The sequence below is a fragment of the Prenolepis imparis genome, unplaced genomic scaffold (assembly GCF_030444845.1).
Source record: "Prenolepis imparis isolate NDT839.2.m4 unplaced genomic scaffold, iyPreImpa1.0 SCAF_5, whole genome shotgun sequence".
Taxonomy (NCBI): Eukaryota; Metazoa; Arthropoda; class Insecta; order Hymenoptera; family Formicidae; genus Prenolepis; species Prenolepis imparis.
The window spans coordinates 4,083,047-4,103,058 of NW_028141163.1; the positions used below are offsets into that span (position 1 = coordinate 4,083,047).

Sequence of the window (20,012 nt, forward strand, 5' to 3'; positions counted from 1 at the left end):
TAATAAATACTAACAATATATATTGGATGATTGCAAAAGTTCGTGCCCGATTTGCATAGATGGTGGTAATAACTTCAAATCGGGCACGAACTTTTGCAATCATCCAATACTACTAGACACATCATGAAGAGACATCGGGTCTCAGTCTCACTCAGATGTCTTTTAAATGCTTTTGAAGAAACGTGAGCAAACAATTAATTTTATTTTGTTATTAAAACTAATTTGTATATTTTGTTGAATTACACTATTTATGGCCTGATATTAATTATCAATATTAAAAGAGAAATTATTTTGTAATTTATATAAAAGAGATAAAAATATAATATTATAATATTAAAATAGATAGAATTATTATAGATAAGAAATATAGATAAAATTATTATAGATCAGAAAAATAGATAAAATTATTATAAATAATATAATAAATAAAAATAATAGATAAAAAATTCCTTTCAGAAAATATACACATATATGACATTTATTTTCTTTCATAGTCGAATCAGAATAACAACAGTTTGAATTGCACGATGTTGAATCGATAAAATTCGCGTGTATTCCACACCTACTCTTGGAAATGTCACGCATGCAACAGGTGAGTTTAACAATATACGCGACAATCAATGAAACAGATGAGTCATTAGATCGTAATCGGGTGTGATGTGTATAAGCACGGCCATATATAAATGTCGTTACTGCTTTCATTGTTGACAATTATCAAGAATTTGCGCTCGCAGACACGGATTACGTACACAAGAGCAAAGTACACACAAGAGAGGTCTGATAATACATTCTATGTGTATTAATAAACCACAAACTACACGTCGTGCCTAATCAAAGTTGACGTAAGAAGCTCGACTTTGTCATAATCGATCACCAATTAACGCTGCAAATAAGACGTCCAAGGGGCATTCGTGCATATAATTCCGTATATACTCACGAGTATCGAATATATATTCATAAGTTTCTAAGGAAGGAAAACATTAAAGGTCACTGTACGGAACAATCTCGATACAGTACTTTTCCACTGCGAATTCGAAATCGTGTTAGCGATGATATAACTAATAAAGCGTCATTTCAGATTCGCGACAGTTCTTCTTTCTGCTTTTGACGTGTTCACGCTAATAATCCGCGATTTACGTTACATATTATCAAAATATCATTCTTATGGTCCGTTTCTTTTTTTTTTTAACGTAAACTGTAACATAATATATCAATCTACTTTAACGAGATACATATGTGCCTAAAGTAATAAATGCGTAACAATTTGTTGAAATTTTTAATTTATATACTACAATTCTCGTCATATATTTTTGAAGAAAAAATTAATTTTTAATTTATATAAAAAAAATTGAATTAAAATTACAATAAATAATCCCGATACCCCCCGTCTGTCAATTATTGTTTGCGCAAACTTTATTTGATCGCCAAATGATTTGCTATTTAAAGATTGTTGCGATTTGCTTCGATTGGAATGACTGATTGACCGTAAAGCGAATCAAAAGTTCATCTCGCTTTTATCAAATCAATTTCAAACGAATGTTCGTAAATGCAATTGATTCTATACGACCGCCGCGAGAAACATCTCGAAGAATGTACATCTCTCTCGAATTATCGTCTACAATAAAGTTAACATTAGCACAAAGAATTATGAAGAGAATTAAACGTTCTTGTTTAAAAACCGACAAAGACTATCAAGATTTACAATGTTTATATTACCGATTTAATACAGTGAGTCATATTTGGTGGAATATAATCTATAACGTAATCGTTTATTTCGGGAAATGAATTTTGCTGACTACACAAAATTCTTTTGGCACACCGTGTGTGTCACAATTACATGAAAGAAATTAATTTCCTGAAAAATTTTTATTTTTTTTTCTTTTATAGGAAAAATTCGATTTACAATTAGTACTTTATATATTTTTGAAATTTTTTAATTCTGATCAGGGTTTGACTAAGTGGGCCCAACCCAATAAAACCCGGTGGGTTTTATTGGGTTAAACCCACTTTAAAAAACTTACTTAAAAACCCATTTATAAAACCCATCCAAAAATGCTAAAAATTTAATAATATTATAAATAAAGTATTTAATATTAATTAATTTTTCTTATTTATTAATGTAATAGAAGGTCTATTACATTAATAAATAAAAAAAATTAAATAAAAATTAATTCATAATAAGGAATTGTGCCAATTAAATAGCCAATTTTCTTAATCATTAGCGAATTATAAAAAATTAAATTTAAAAAATTTAAAAACCCAACAAAATCCCAAAAAACTCAATAAAACCCAAAAACCCCAATAAACCCCAAAAAAACCCGGTTTAAAAAAAAAACCCGGGTTTTTTCAAACCCTGATTCTGATACATTTAACATTGAATAATAGATAATTGGTACCACAATAATTAAACATTAAAGAAATTAAAATTTTATAAAATAAAGCTGACTTTAAACTTCTTTTGAACAAAGCATACATAATTACTGACTCGAGATTTTTTTCAAAAACTCGAAAACTATTAACGCTTCGCGAATAAAAGCGCTTTACAAGCGAATATCTTATTGGTACAGCCCGTGTATACATCTTGTCTTATGCTTAGCTTTTATGTGTTATGTGTGTTAACAATTACTAATAGTTACTTTGACACTACGTCACAAAACAAACGACTCCTCCTTCCATTTTTTTCTCTCTTTCGTTCCCCCTCGGTCGATGTTACAAAACTTCTTTACGACCGATTAGACTCCACTTGGTTCTCTTATCACGTACAAAGATTAGTGCCGCAACGCGTTCTCCTAGGAAGAGCAAATAAGAGGCCAACTACGGGGAAAATAAGATAGAAGAGGCGAATAATCGACGAAACGCTTGTCTCTCGAGTTGAATTGATTCGCTTTATAACTCGCGCAAGTATTTCTGGGAATAAATTTCAACGCCTATAACTCTCGCTCGTCGAATCAGGCTTAGGTCATTAGATTGACATCGGATGACATTGCCGTTTTAATCGACCAGTTCTCTTAGCCCACGTATAAATTATCCAAATCTATTACGTCTCCTCCTTCCCTCTTCTTCTGAGTCTCGTCCAACGTTCTCTTAAAAAGTCTCTTAAAAAGTCCGCTCGCGGTACTCACTTCGTTCTATTTTTTTATGACAGAAGATTATTTGCAATTTTATGCGATAGTCACACTTTTCTTATGTAAATTTGTGCTCGGTGACTTTAAATGGTGACTTTAAGCACGTACCTATGTAATTTTTTAATCTTTTATGTAACATTGGAAAACAGTTCCGCGTAAAAATAACTACTTATATATTTCTGTTCCCTGCATCATTGAATAAAAATATTTGTTAAAAAAACGAGAATGTACTAATGTTTCTTGTTGGCCTCTTCGCACACGTTCGCTTGACAATGAACAATTCTAGGAGAGAAATTGCGTGTGAGCGATTTATTGTTAGAAAAGTTGCGCTCGTGTGATTATATATTATGTTTATTTATAACCGAGAAGCTTTTGCATTCAGTTTTGCATATCGCTTACTAAATTGAAGAAAATCATTGTGTCGATATATGTATACAATGAGGTTGCTCGATCTTTCTTGAAAACGATTTTTTCCCATTATCTGGGATCAAACGATTGACCTTACACAATTACGTCAACATGAATCATTAGCTAAGGGCTCGGGGCTGATTAATTCAAACAAATTGCACTATAATTTTTCTCAAATATATCGGAGGTACTCGTCGAAAAATTTTCTATTACATTTATGAGTTATATATCAGTCCACTCGTGTTTTTTGTTTTACTATCATGTGTAAATTATCATGTATAAATTTATTAATCGTTTCATTTTGATTTCGCGAGTTTAATAGTTTCATACGCATCTGTTAATATTTCACTTATTTATAACATCCGATACATTATTGTATAATTTTCAAATAAAAAATCATGGAAAACAAGTTGCTATTAATTTTTAACGATAAGCAGCTTCTTTCATTTAATTCTTATAGTGATATTTAGTAATAGAACAAAAATAACTTGAAAGCATGAATTTTCGTAAAGAATTTGTCGACACACAACAGCTTTTTGGACTTATTTAGTTATTTCAAATCACGTTTATGTTAATATTATGAATCTGGAAAGTACGATTTGAAAAATACAAAATAATACAATAATAGTATCCTTCCCTTTTCGACGAAAGAATCCAATTCTTCCGAAAAAAAATGATTAATTGCTTTCTTTTACAAACTTTCTCTTTTGTGGATTTCCAATATTATATATATTTTACTAATTAAATTTCGAATTACAAAATTTTGCATACGTAAACTTCGAGAAATTAGAAATTAGAAAAATAATGAAGAATAAGATTTTACTATTTGCTGGATTACATATGCTATAATTTTCTCAACATATTCGAAGATGATCGTCACAGAACAGGTCGTAACAGAATAATCTAAGAAAAACTTCTTTGATGTAAAAAGAAGTTATTGTATACTTTTAACGTGAAAGATAATCTTATTTTTTTCGTTTTCGGAGATATCTCTTGTGTATTTACGAAGAAATTATCACGTAGGTATAAAATACCTACGTGATTGTAAGTAATGGAACTAATATCATTGTATCAGCATTTGATCTTACGCAAGTCAATCGAATTCATTCCAAATTCCAAGATAGATTCCAAGATCGAAGTGTATAGGATTATATTTCGCGATGTAAGCACGATGATTCCAGGTTTTTTTGCTCGAATATAAGCATGCACCGAAATGCGCGGGTATTAATCATTGATGCATAACGACCGAGAGGAAAGAGCAAGGCACGTTCGCTGATAAGTGAATATGAAGGTCAAGATGCGGAGGGTTTATTGGCCCGGGTCCAGTCATGTTTTATTCGTGACTGCATCGCCGAATGCACTTTAAGTCGCATTTCACAAGCACGTTCTCGTGCTTACTAGTTGTATCTAGTATCGATCATTTCAAAATCGGTCAGGAAGAGATAGAGCCAAAATAAAGACCTGATGGATTGAGACAGCCCAACACGTGCATAAATGACCCACAACCTCGTAAACTGTATGACATAAAAAAATTGCTTTAAATACTAAACATATTTATGCTTAAATGTCAAACATCTCCCTCTGTTCCCTGAACCTTCACGTTTTTAATATTTCTTTTAGACACATTTATAAAATTTATTTATTGCTTAATTCTTAATTTATAAATTAAATAAAGGTGTATTTATACATTTTACGTAATTTTTTGAAAAATTTATAAATTTTCATCAAATTAAAAAAATATTTGCTTTTAAAATTAATATGAAATATCGATATTTATAACATTGCTCATATCTTCTTTCTCTCATTTTTATTATTGTAAATGAAACATCTATAAATATCCTCTAATGATTATATCACAAACATTTCCATTATTAACGCGATTTTATATTATATACGGTAAAAAAAAAGAAGACAGCAATAAAAGCGAGTTAAGCGACGATAAAGTGAGCGAGTACTATAATCGGCGCGATGAAAGTGATGCGTGTCAAATTCGTAAACAAAGTAGCAATCGACGTTGAGCGATTGCTTACAAAAAGCAGAGACATTGTATAGCGAAGTAAGATCCTTGACATTTATATATGTATGTGCAGATAAACGATAATACGTTGCCATCTCGATCCATCTGTGCTATATTATTCTGTACATATAATAATGCACGAGTTTCTTTTGGCTGTTTTCAAAATGTCGTTCAATAAAATCGCCACAATTTTACTCTCAATCATTAACGTTACGCAATGTTATGTATTTCTTTTATTTCTAGTAAAAAAAAACTTATAAAATAGAACGAATAAAAATTCAGATACATTACATGTATAAATGATTAATTTTGATAAAATTAACATTACGCAATGTGTAACTTTTTTCATTCATTTTTTGTCAAAAATATTTATAATATAGACTTGATAAAATCTGAATCTATTACATATATAAATGATTAATTTACATAAGATTATACGTGATATTTTTATTCGCATCTCAATTCATCGCGATCGTTTAAAAGTTATGTATCTAGCGACACGCGACGAGAGAAGATTTAAAGACGTGATGTGAAATATATAGAATATACCGGATATCTTTAAACGACGTTGATAGTGGCGTAATAACGGAACCATTTAACGAAAATAGAGACAGGTCACGCATTATTCGATATTATTAGGCCTGTCTCTATTCTGGCTCGCAACCTCCCTAGCTCTGACATGTCATTTTCGTATTAAAAGGAGCATTTGCGCTTTCCGAGATTCTGTGACTGCGTTGCACTTTGTCCTACACTCGAACAACATCTCGGAAAAAAAAATGCGCAGTGTCACCTCTTGAATGCCGAATGCACAAGAAGCCACAACAATACAATAGCAACACACACATACATGGCAATTCTTTATAAGCGGCATTCGTCATCAGGTTTAATCTGAACGAATCAGCCAAAGACATCCGAATTACATTTCATCAAGCTCAGCGATATTTGATGCGTTATTTATGTTAATTTGCTGTTTAAAACGCATCTAAATGCATCGGCACGCATAAACATTATCAGCGATATTTACAAAAAATTAATATCGATTGCTTAAGAATCCTGTCGATGGATTATTAGGTATCGTGTTTATGTTGCTATGTGAGAATCTTATCGATGCGTTAGTTATCGGGAATAAAAGAGACAAGTAGCATAAAGAGATACCCATTAGAGACACAATACTATCAATCGTGGGAAAATCAATATTTCCATTTCCAACATTGTTAAGTTGAGCATATTTATTGTATTAGTCATATCAGTTCGCACTATAGAAAACACGTATAAGGAAACAATTTTTCATCTAAAACTTTAGATAATTTATAATTTGCAACAAAATTCGCCACAAAATTTCATTTATCATTTTATGCATCGTTTATTAATATTGTATAATGCATATTTGAAATTATAGATATAGTATATATTGGAATAAAATATATAAATTAACATATATAAAATATATATCAGAATGTATACGTCAGATGCGGGATATAAAATTATATAAATAAATTTCTGTTTTGAATTATATAAACCATCTAAAGTATACTTAATATAACAACAACTCTGAACTTTTATGAATATTTATACAAGATTATTACGTTCAAGATAAAAAATTCGAGAGAAAAGTGATTCTAATTTATTAATAAAATTAATCTTGATCTCGTGAAAAAAAATTATTCGACATTCGTAAATTGCTTCTTTATAAAAGAAAGAAAAAAAAAAATTCAACAAATCATCTTAAATAATCTCTCACACAAATTTAATGGCCCACAGTGTACGGATATACTCGAGGCTCTTAGCACAAAATTTTTCGAGTATGTCATTCGCGAAAAGGATTTCGCAACAGGTTTATTCAGGCTAATGGCGCCGCCTTAAGAAGAAACAATCGCGCAGGGGATTAGCATCGATCAATAAAAGTCAGTCGGTATGAGTGTCTTGCACACATGTGCGATCATGTCGGACACTTCCAAGTCATCCTCGGGCGCCTACGGCATCGTCAGCAGCCGTCGAGCACGTGGGCCCGGCAGAAATAGCTCCGACATACACTACATTCTACAAAGGATCGTCGATGTGTGTTCATACGTACGTATGTGTGCGATGGTCATTTTGTCGCGTGAAACACAGAGAAGGAGAACGCCGAAAGAACGCCGGGGAGAGACGCGAGACGAGAGAAGAAAAGAGGCAAAACCACACAGAGAGGCAAACCGCGAGAATTGGCAGGAGGACACGGGGGAAGGGAAAGGGGTAACAGCCGTGTCTCGTGCACGTGAACGCGTCTGACGATCGCTCGTGACGTGCGTGAATCCGATTGCACGCACCGCGTATGCGATGCGTCAGCTGCACATACATGTGAACAATATACAGAGTTTAAGTGAAAAAAGCTTCCATGTGATGTAAAAATACGCGAACGTAATGGAATAATCAATAAGACGGCACAATAATTTTATCAAGGATAATTGTATATAAATTATTATAAAATAGAATAGCGAGTACATTTATTTCATTAAAAAAGAAGACTACGATTAAATATACGAGTTTTTATTCGCAGCTGTTTTGAGAAATATATTATTTATATAATATTTTTTATATTTATATTTTTAGAAATATATATATACCGGGTGTCCCATTTTAAAGGACCCACTCAAATATCTCAGAAACACTGCGTTAATAGAAAAATTAGTAGAAAAAGATGTTATAATAAAAAATATGGGTTTCCATTTAAAAAATTCATTCTCGCCTTCACTTGACCTTGGAGACGCCGCCCAAGGTCATATGAATATTACTATGTTATGTCCCCCTCGAAACCCTACAACTTTTGTAGGAAACATTTTTCGATTTAACGCAGTGTTTCTGACAATGAGATATTTGAGTGGGACATATATATATATATATATATTTAAATGCTGCTTAATTTTTATTTTTATTTTTAGATTACTGATGTTTAATTCGTCATTAAAATTTCATTAATTTCATTATTCATGAATACATTGACGCACGTACGTACGCGTGTCTAATTAAAATTGCTTGTACAATGAAAAATAAGCTGCATCGTTAACACGTTTAATATCGAGGAACACGGTTTGTACGTCTCTAGCAATGCAGACAAACAGCAAAGCATGCATCTGCATACCGCGCTGCACATCGGCATGATGATGATTACGCGAGCAGCGGCGAAAAGAGAATCTCATAAAGAGGCATTCAAACCGAACAACATTACTGAATGTAATTTTCAATATATTATATGCGCCATATATCAATATATCACGTTAAATTAAATATTGAATATCATTATTATTTTAAAAAATACAAAAGTGATAAAAGTAAAACATTTCTCATCATTCCGAATAAATAGTTAATATTAATGGACGATATACGCATAATACGGTGATGATGTTTTAATGATTCTGTTTATAATAAAACAGCACACGGTATAGTTTGATTTAACGATCCGAGATAAAAAGAGTTTTTCAATAAACTTTTCATATGTCGAAGAATCATTTAATAGACGATAAAAAGTCCATTGAGCGAAAATACCGAAAGAAACTTCTACATCGCAGGCGGTCGGCGTCACGTAATCGAGAACGATATGAGGTATGTCGCAGTTCATCACGTAGGAAGAACATAATCTGTCCGATAAAGGCCTATCTCTCGGAAACATAGAGACACAGAAGATAGAAGGCGCTTAAGACACTTGGACTCTTCATTTGCAGCCGTATCGAATTGTGACGTCAACGGCGAGAAGTCATATAACTTTTTTTTTTCCGCTATACATTGAAATAGATTAAGTTTTTCTTCATACGTCACCACTCGTTTAAAAATGTGTGATTAGAGTTATATCGAATATTCTTTGTTCGAATGGTAAATTAATAAATAGTTTAAATTTTGAACAATTGTGTCACGAACTGCAAATTATGAGATATATGGAAAGAAATTATATATTTGAATCGAAAAAAAAAAAAAATTTTTTTTGTTACTTTTCGCTCTTTTGACATCTAGGCTACATTGATTGACAAGGTGTTTTAAAATTCAAGAACTCGAAGAAGCGAAGTAATAACGAGAGACGCATGTCATATGGAAAGTAATGTAAAATATATTTTAGTGGTTGCATATAAATATATAACACAGAAAAAATAGAAAATTAAAAATAAAATATAATCAAATATGTGAACATAAATTTTTCCATACTAAATAGTGCTAGATAATTTCGCAAAATAATTCGATATATTTATTAAATAAGATAACGATTTACGAAAGAGAGAGAAAGAGAAAAAGAGAAAAAATAAAAAGCGATCTATCACCAAAAAGAGAAAGAAGAGAAGCCTGCGTTCGAAAAGATTGAACTTTGATCTGGTCGAAAATATCACTATATAAATTTAAGCTTCGTGTTATCATAACGGTGATTTATAGTCACCTATCGCCCCTTCGTTGCATCTTTCGAGATAAATTCGATAGGCAATGAGTTAATCGTAATCGAGTAAAAACGATAAATAACACATTATACATATAGAATACTTGAGAACGTTTTCTTTTTTTTCATTAAATAACTTTTTTCTCATAGCGAAAATATCTAAATTTGAATTGAGATTAAACTAATTCTGTGAAAATTAAAAATTTACGGAAAATTTATAATAAAAAATAAAATTTTATCTTTACGTGTATTTGTGTAAAATTCTCAAAAATTTATAATTTTTCCTTTTCATCAATTTTTTCCTCATTTAAGGCTCCTGGTTCCTTGCCGACCATGTCGAAATCGTGACGTCAGAGGCGAGAAAACACACGCTAAAATTTCTTAGATGCCATTTCGAAATAAAAATATATTTCGATGAAACAGCACTTCAGATGGCTTTAGCACACTCTTAAAAAACCCCGAAAACTATCCTTTCCCCTTTATAATCAATCAACAGCTGTAAAATGTAATATTATGAAGCCCAGTCCGTCTGGTCTTTGCACATGCGCAGTCATTCCGCATGTCAAAGTCTGATATCTCGATCATTTTACAGCTGTTGATTGATTATAAAGGGAAAAGGATAGTTTTCGGGGTTTTTTTAAGAGTGTGCTAAAGCCATCTGAAGTGCTGTTTAATCGAAATATCTTTTCATTAAAAAATGGCATCTAAGAATTTTCAGCGTGTGCTTTCTCGCCTCTGACGTCACAATCCAATATGGCCGCGGTGAGCACCCAGGAGCCTTAAAAACTTATTAATTAAAACTAATTTAATTTTTTTCGTTGAGAAAAAGAAATTCCAAATTTCTCGAAGAAATCTTAGGGCAATAACTTTGAAAAAACGAAATTTATAGTGCATTGTGCATTATTTAAAGATAACGACTAAATGTACGAGTCATTCGATGACCTTGGCGCGTGTCACGAGAAAAACGCGCCTTCAAAAGCGTTTTCGAAATGTTGGTTTCGCGAATATACACGCGTGTCTGCCAAAAAAATCCCGCTATAATTTCCCCGTAATCGAAACGGAAATATCTCGCATGCTAACAAACAGATTACGTCGTCTTCGCGGAAAAACGCAACGTTTCACGTGTCTATCATTGCGCTTCATCGAGATCGTTCTTGCCATGTGTCATCATCTCGCGACACAAACATGTCGCGAATGTTAAGCTTCTTATCATCTGGTGCTTTTTTTGAAGGTCCATTAATTCATTCCAGCAGATCGATGTAGGCTAACTTAATTTTTTCCTGATAACGTGATGATATCATCGGACACATTCTTTTTCGTCAATCATTATCACTCTTTACTTCATATTCACGCTAATAATTATCGCGTTGTTATTTATAACTGCTTACACTATTGCTCCCCCTTCCCTCCTTTTTTGTAATAAAACTGTGTCATTTTCGAAAGCATTACGTAACTGTCAAGAATATAAATCGAAAACTACACAGAGAATTTTCTCTTAGAATTTACCCTGAAAATCATGATAAATGATAATCGTGGAACAATATGGTATGGAAAGAATTTTATGAGAATTTTTCTGATTAATATTTATCATAATAAAAATAATAATATCTATCACAATAAAATATAAAACATGTTTGATTAATTTTACTATGCAGTTTCAAATATTAATCAGAAAAATTCTCATAAAATTCTTTCCATATCATATTGTTCCACGATTACCATGATTTTCAGGGTAAATTTTAAGAGAAAATTCTCTTCGTGTATAAATTTAAACATTTTATTGTATATTTTCGTCAAATAAATTTGATTTTTCTGTAGATTATCTTTAGAGAATACAAAATTTCGATATACTTGTACTGTAAAGCACCATTTATAATTTTAAAAAATTATGAGCATATCCGCAAGTCTGCGTACGTAAATGATAATGTGGAAATCCCTGTCGGAAATGGTTTGTCGGTGTAAAAAAAAGATCGGAGCAAACAACACGAATCTATTGTTCTCGCCTGAAAAAAGCATTTTTGCAAAGCGCTTTGTCGAAGAAAAAAATGAATGAAGAATTGTACGTAGGTCTCGGGTCAGCATTGTTCTGCACGGAATAATATATTAGTATAGGTACGTATTCATTAATGAGAGAATATTCGTGTTCTTTGTACTAGCGGTTTTATTTTTATCACCGAGGGATAATATAAATCCCACTAAACCTGCGGGGTGAATATATTAGCGCGTAATGAAGGGTTCTGCACCCTTGGTAAAAATTTAAAGTGTCTTGAATATATATTCTTAAAACCTGACGGACATATATTTGCTGGACAATAAACGAGCGACCGTTAAAGCTCGTGCAGATGTACGAAACTCCGGTATGTTTATTTTTCACACGAAGAAATAAAACGAGAACTCTGCAGTGTTTCAATGCAAATACACGTATGTATAAAAACAAGCCGAAACTCGTGAAATATTAAAAATTTAATCTTTTGAATATGTACACAGAGAGAATTTTCTCTTAGAATTTATCCTGAAAATCATGGTAATTGTGGGACAATATGGCAAAGCAAGAATTTTATGAGAATTTCTCTGATTAATATTTAGCACAATAAAAATAATATCTATCACAATAAAATATAAAATATGTTTGATTAATTTTATCATGCAGTTTAGTAAAATTAATCAAACATATTTTATATTTCAGTGTGCAGATATTGTTATTTTTATTGTGATAAATATTAATCAGAGAAATTCTCATAAAATTCTTTCCATATTGTCCCACGATTATCATGATTTTCAGGGTAAATTCTAAGATAAAATTCTCTCCGTGTATAAATATATAATCTGTCACGAATAATGTTAATTCGATAAATATTAATTATAAACTATCTCTCAATATTATATTATATATTTGAATTTAATATATTGATGTATATGATATAATTATTTAAATACTTATAATTTTGCTCCAAAACATGTCTAGGCGATAAAACTGGGAAAAAAAGCCGCCAGTGGGGAAAATCGACAAACAGCTGATTATCATGCGTTACAATTGCGTAAACACGCTGAGCACTCGGTAACAGTATAACCGGAAGATGTATGTATACATTTATGCACCATTGGTTGCTCCGGAATATAATTTGGCACACTTGCAGGATAGATAAGCGCAATAATGTTCTATTGAACACTTAAAAATTTTTAATTAATTTTAAATTCAATTTTAAAAAATTAAATCGCCAAACGCGACATGAAATTATACATTATATTAAATATGTATACACGTATTGTAAAAAAATATATGTTATATACATTTTTATATATTTGTTTAAATTATTGTATTTAAATTATTTTTAAATTAATTTCATTTGAAAATATTAATCTTAAAAATACCAATTAATATGTGATAACGTTTAAGACAAATAAATAGAAACTTAATTTCAAAAACTATATAGCTTGGTTTTGAAATTTTTTAAAAATACATGTATCGATTTGCAATTAAGATATGACTTTTTGTTAGTTTATCACAACTACAATATTATAAAATAAAATATATATTTAAGAAATATTGTGTAAATAAGTTTTTCATGAAAGACTCATAAATGACCCTTGCTTTTCCTCACTTTTCCAGAATCGAGATTAGCCTTCGTGAACTCGAATGACGCACGCTTTGCAGAGAGTAACGCCAGGAGCGCAAACATGTCCGGAGCGGATGGAGCACGTGGTCTTTCGATACGCTTGTCGTCTCGAAATGCCGTCCGCGCGCGCGCGCGCGCGCGCTCGCACATGGCAGTCGTCTCGAATTACACTATTTCCCGTAACGTGAGAATTACAGAACGAAGCGAATTTCCACGCTTCTGGAGTCACGTTCGAGTCTGCTTTATTTTTTTTTCATTCGCTAGAAACTTCACGCGACGCGTCCGTCATTCGATCGCACAGTTGAATAGCGCGAGGAAATTCACGTGGAAATCTCGGAATCTCTATTCTCGCTCGATCGACCTTACTGGCTATTCTTATACAAATTGATGTCAACGGCGAAATATTCGAGCGAGGAAACTCGAGCAAGTATGCAGGAGAGACGGAGGCAGACATATGAAAATTCGTAATTCTCGCGAGTCTTTTTTTTCTTTTTTTCCTGGCATCGCGTCAACGAAGGTTCGTGAAATAGCGCACATACCTCTTCTTCTTCGAACGGGTCTCTCCTCCTCGTCGAGCCCGGACTGCTCCCACACCAGCACGTGGCCATTACGTCCCCCGTTCTCGCTGATCCGGTGTCCGCTCATCTCGGAGTAAGCACAGAGCGAAAAACGCGGAAAAAGACTTGACGGCGGAAAGGAAAACTCGCTTACTCGACGCACGTCCGACTGACTCGTCCAACAGACGACGGCGTTTCACGCGATAACGTCGACTGTTCACACGCGCGCACCAACTACTGCTGCTCCTCTTTCCGAAAAGCGCCGAGGAACGAAAGCGCGCGCCTGCGTTCTTTTTTTATACCGGCCGGCCGACGACGAAGAAGACGGCGGCGACGACGACGACGACGACGTCGGGGAAGGCGACGGCGGGCGACATTCGCGGGCGTGACACGGTGGCAAAGGTGAACGCGCGAAGACGAGGTTAAGTCTTCGCGTGTGTGATACGAAACTTACTGACGAACCGAAGACCGGACCGGCCGGTTGCTCGCTGGCTACTACGGCGAGATAACGGCGGTGGCGCGCGGGCGATTGGACGACGGGCCGACAGGCTCGGCCAATCGGAGCGCAGCGCGGCAAAAGTCACGACCTGAGGCGCGAAATTCAATTTACTCCCGCGCGCGATAAGAATCTTTGTAAAATGTATCTAATGATTTCGTGTTCTAAAAAAATTAATTAAATATTAATATTTATTTTATTAATAAACTAAATGCTAATAAAATAAAATGTGTTAATAAAATTAATTATACTGCTGTGAATTGAAAAGTTAAATTACATTCCATTTAATAAGATAGCGAAGATTACATATTTCAATAATTCTTAAAATGCACACACTTGTCTACTTAAAAACATTGCTATATTAATTTTTAACAGCGATTCTCACTATATCGAAACCCTAGAAAAAAGTCACAATTCGGAAAAAAAGAGTTAAAACGCTTTAAAAAAGAAGAGGCAACAAACTCGTTTTATATTACCATGTATAACTTTTTTTTAGAGATTGTTCTATATATATTGAAGATTGGATAAAGTTCAATGAAGTTTAATTGATTCTCCGTCTATTTTTAATTTTGTTCTCAAGAGAAAGAAAAAAAAAGAAAATACTCGGTTATTTTTAGTCAATGTTTCGAGGAGAAAAAGCTCTTATTTTAGATAACTTTAATTTTCTCGAGATCTGCTTTGACAAATATATAAATAAATAGATGACTCGTTGGCTTTTAACATGTCATTAAAAATTACGACTTAACAATTGTTTGCGCTAACACGGAGATTATATATGATCTGTATTAAGTTTGCGAGCGACGAACACCTATCGGGCTTCATTCCAACAAAGGCATCTGCGTAATTATATGATTGTGAAACCATATGATTCACTTTTGACCTACAGCCTGAAAATTAAGTAAATTACTGCCGCGTCAGATATGTTTTCATTGTTCATTCATTGCACGCCGCTCGTCAACCAAAATGATCTAAAAAAAATCCCGGAAAAATAAGTGTCTGACACGCATCTTCCTTTCCAGCGAGAAATATCGAGATAGTAGGAGAAGTATTTCTTTACATCTGCCCTCGCGGCAAAGTCACTGAGAATATTTCTATGTATATTTTCCGCATGAAAAAAAAATATAAATGAGGAAAATACACAGGGAAATCTTAATATTCATTCGCATAATCGACAGATTAGCCTAAGCATTTTATATTTTTTCTGTAACATGCTAATTTTTTTCTTATTTAACAATATTTTTCTACGAAAAATTACACGCGATTAGATCAAATTCAAAGTTTGTGAACTGTGTAGAAGAAAGTTTCACTTGAAATTAATTTGAATTAAAATCATGTCTTGAGAATAAGATTACATCAGATTACATTAGATATCGTAAGGAAAAAACCTGAGAAAAAATATCGAGGAAAAAAACTGAATTATTGTAAAGATAATATCATAGTACTCCGCTTGATTAAATCTCTTGGAATTTTTTTCGTTTCAAGCAAAAAATATTGATAGGAAATAGTTTTAGTAAATAAAAAAATTATTACACTCATGAATAATTATATACAAGTAATCAGAATATTATATTATGCCATTATGAACCATAACGCATAATTATTTCTATTTTTATTCTTCCTTTTTTTAAGTTTCACAATAAAGTAATAAAATTTTATCTCGATTATTATCGCATATTATTTCTTTTCTCCAAGTTTGAAGAAAATATAGCTTATATCATTCAACAACAGGAAAATATAGTTAATCACAATTAATGTTAATTAGAACTCAATTAATTCTTCTATCTCGTGTAAATAATATTTTCGATCTTGCCAAACGCAAATTAGGAAAGGCATCGACCAAATTGGTACGAACGAAATAACTGGTAAAGTCACGTAGAATTTTTGGCACGTTAAAAACTGATCAGTTATTAATAACTCACTGCGCGATTTTATTTCTGGCTATCGTTTCGCGAAACATTTCGAAACAAACCGCATTTACACGTTTTTCCAGCGTCATATGCATGCTGGATGCAAGATGCAATCGCGCTTTGATCACATCATCGAACAAGTACCGCTGATGATCGATAATCATCTTAATATGTCGACTCAATATATCGCGATTCGTGGGCGTTTTCTATTTGCGTTCGGTAAAGAGCACTTTACTTCAAGGTCTTGGCCATCTACGATTACAAAATCCTCCGTCACGATTGACAATTACGATGTAACTGGAAAGACATTTCCGTTTATAAATATCATTTCCGATATAATAATAACGGAATGATATTCTTCGACATATATATTTACGTTTATCTCTCACGAAAAATCGTATCAATCGTAACACAGTCATCAATCATTCATTGATAACACAAATTGCGCAATCGTGCTTTTCATTTTCTGAAAGTTAAAAGTTTATAGGAAAACGTTATGCAAAACTCGCTGTTGAAAAAAATGTTCTTTAGTAAGAATCTCACATTTTTCGATATAAGGCTCAAATCATTGCAAACAAATAATAACAAACGATATGAAAAATATAATAATTCTTTACGGACGTGTTTTCGATAGTTCGATTTAAAAATATTACTGACAACGAGTCAAATTAATTAATCGAAGCTATCGATGTTCTCGTATCTGTGCAAGAACTCAGCTGATTTGCAGCGGATATCAAAGTGTCAAGATAGGTATGCGCGGGATTTTCCATACTGGAAATTGCAAGAATGAGTAAATATTTGTTGACTTCTGGATATATATATATATATATATATATAGAAAAAAAATATATCGCGCCGAGAATGCTACAAGAAGCTTGATTGAAGCTTGTCACTGTATGTGCGAATCACGGTTGTCGCGTCGTAGATTGGTTGTCTATAATTGATTTGATTGCTACATGTGTGCAGCAGGATGTTGCTATTCAAAGCGACCAGTTAAATGTACAAATCAGAGGAGAAGGAAGTCGCCGGAGTAAAAAATGCGACGTGTCACACATCTCTCTATTTCTTTTTCTCTCTTTTTCTCTCTTTCTTTCTCTCTCTGTCTCTTACAATAATCAATGTTAAATAATTGAAGTTAAGCCATCCAACATTAATTAGCTCGGTTCATCCATGCTTATATCTCTCTCTTGCTCTTGCGGACAGCTGCGTGATGAGCAACTATCTCTCGATATTATTATCGTCATTATATATTACAAACCATAGACTATAGATTAAACCAAGAAGACTGTTATTTGTCTCAAGGTTATTGAAGCATTAACAGTGTTAGTACAAAAGTTAATGTAAAAGCCACGTGCTATATTAAATTCTTTTCTAAGTTTATATAGTTTTAACTTCTAAATTTAAAAAATTACACACATTTAATCTGAAATAAAATTTTAATTTTAATTTGCGATAATTGAGAAATTTATAATATAAGATAAGAAAAATTAACATTTTTTTTCAGAGCGCAAACAATTCGTAATTGAGTGAAATAATGATTTACGACACCATGTATTTATTCGCAAATATACAAACGTATTATCAAATTAAAATTGAATCTATCTCGATTTACAAGTATGTTTCCAGCACTAAAGAAGTTGATTAAATAGAAAAGTCGCCGAAAAATAATATAAATAATTCATCAGAGTTTTATCACGTAACCGATAGCTTATCGAGTTTTTTTTTATAGTTTTACCTTTTATCAGCGATGTGTTTAATTATCTTTACGATCCAGTGAAAAAATGTTTACATTCTCGTCCCGAGTAATCACGTTAATTACATTTCCGGCCATTCAAAAATGCGGATTACGCAATTTTATATTTATGCGTCTATAAAAGCAAGTCTCTCATAAATTCCGAAAAGAAAAAAACTTTCAAAAATTTCCAATAAGATTTTGGCGAAGATCACGGCCGCTTGAGAAAATTCGTCACCAGTTATATACTTTACGACGGTTACCTATAAACGATTGCATAAAGCGTAAATATCGAAAACAGTGCACTCGATTGTGCAATCGATGACTCGTTCATGACACAGCGCATTTTGTTTAGTTCACAAATCGCATATGCGTACATACATACGTACACATCGTCCAATTTCCTTGCACGTGCGGCAAATCGCAATTTCGCGAGAGTACAATGAGCGATTACGTATCACGGTATGACTAATAAACTTGATTAATCGCAATGAGCGCGACACAGTACTATATAATTGATATCAATAATTTATAAAAGGACCGCGCACTAATTATGTGAAAAAGGACGTGTATAATAAATTTAAAAATTATCGAGATAAAAATTTGATGAAAAACTTTTTTTACAAAGGACCACGCACTAATTATATATGAAAAAAGTAGCCGCCGTTAAAATCGATCAAAACTATGGAAAAGTGTACTTCGTGTGATGCCGATCAGAAATTCAAATGGCCTAGAGTTTTAAATTTTTTGTCTAAAAATGAGCAAAAATATTACATTTATGGGCTCGTAGTTTAAAAACTAGCATATTTTGAAGGTCGTGCCTATTTGAACTTTTGATCGGCATCACACTTTTCCATACTTTTGGTCGATTTTAACGGCGGCCACTTTTAATTAGTGCATGATCCTTTGTAAAAAAAGTTTCTCATCTCAAATTTTCATTTCTCTCGATAATTTTTAAATTTATTATACATCAACATGAATAGTTAAATTATCGCAAATATTGCATCTTGCAAATGGTCTATCTAATTTTCTGGCATTTTACTTACAAATAAATAAATAATTAAATAAATTTATTATTATTATTTGTATTGAGACATTACATAACATTATCTGTAATGAGTTAATATTATCATTTCGTGATATATTGTTCGATATAAATAATTATATATATGTATATGTGTGTCTGGTTTAATTAATTTATAAATTAATTTATATACAGTAAAAAGTAAATTAATCTGCACGTAGATAATATGGATACTTTGTTTATTGACGGCGATATTACAATTTGTGTCGATAAAGAAGATACACAATCTACTATATACAGATAAACATATTTTCAACCAAACTATTTATCATACAAGTTAGCTTCTTCCTTGCAGTAAAATAAAAATCTGCCAAAGTATTTTTAAAGATAAAATTGATTGACAGAAGATTTTAAGGCTCCTGGGTGCTCACCGCGGCCATATTGGATTGTGACGTCAGAAGCGAGAAAGCACACGCTGAAAATTCTTAGATGCCATTTTTTAATGAAAAGATATTTTAATTAAACAGCACTTCAGATGGCTTTAGCACATTCTTAAAAAACTCCGAAAACTATCCTTTTCTCTTTATAATCAATCAACAGCTGTAAAATGATCGAGATATCAGACTTTGACATGCGGAATAACTGCGCATGTGCAAAGACCAGACGGACTGGGCTTCATAATATTACATTTTACAGCTGTTGATTGATTATAAAGGGGAAAGGATAGTTTTCG

The 20,012-nt window shown here is 32.5% G+C and overlaps 1 protein-coding gene across 3 annotated transcripts in view; it reads right to left on the bottom strand.

Moving 5' to 3' along the window:
* Nucleotides 1–20,012, bottom strand: part of Picot (putative inorganic phosphate cotransporter protein picot) — a 52,881-nt gene that overhangs the window by 5,756 nt on the left and 27,113 nt on the right. Inside the window, exon 1 of one of the 3 annotated variants that reach the window (XM_083038099.1) lies at nucleotides 14,103–14,754. The exons of the other annotated variants lie outside the window; for them this stretch is intronic. Within the exon in view, the coding sequence (XP_082894225.1) occupies nucleotides 14,103–14,208 (106 nt within the window). The 5' untranslated portion in view covers nucleotides 14,209–14,754. Of the gene's footprint in view, nucleotides 1–14,102; nucleotides 14,755–20,012 lie in introns of those variants that run through there. 3 annotated transcript variants of the gene reach the window in all.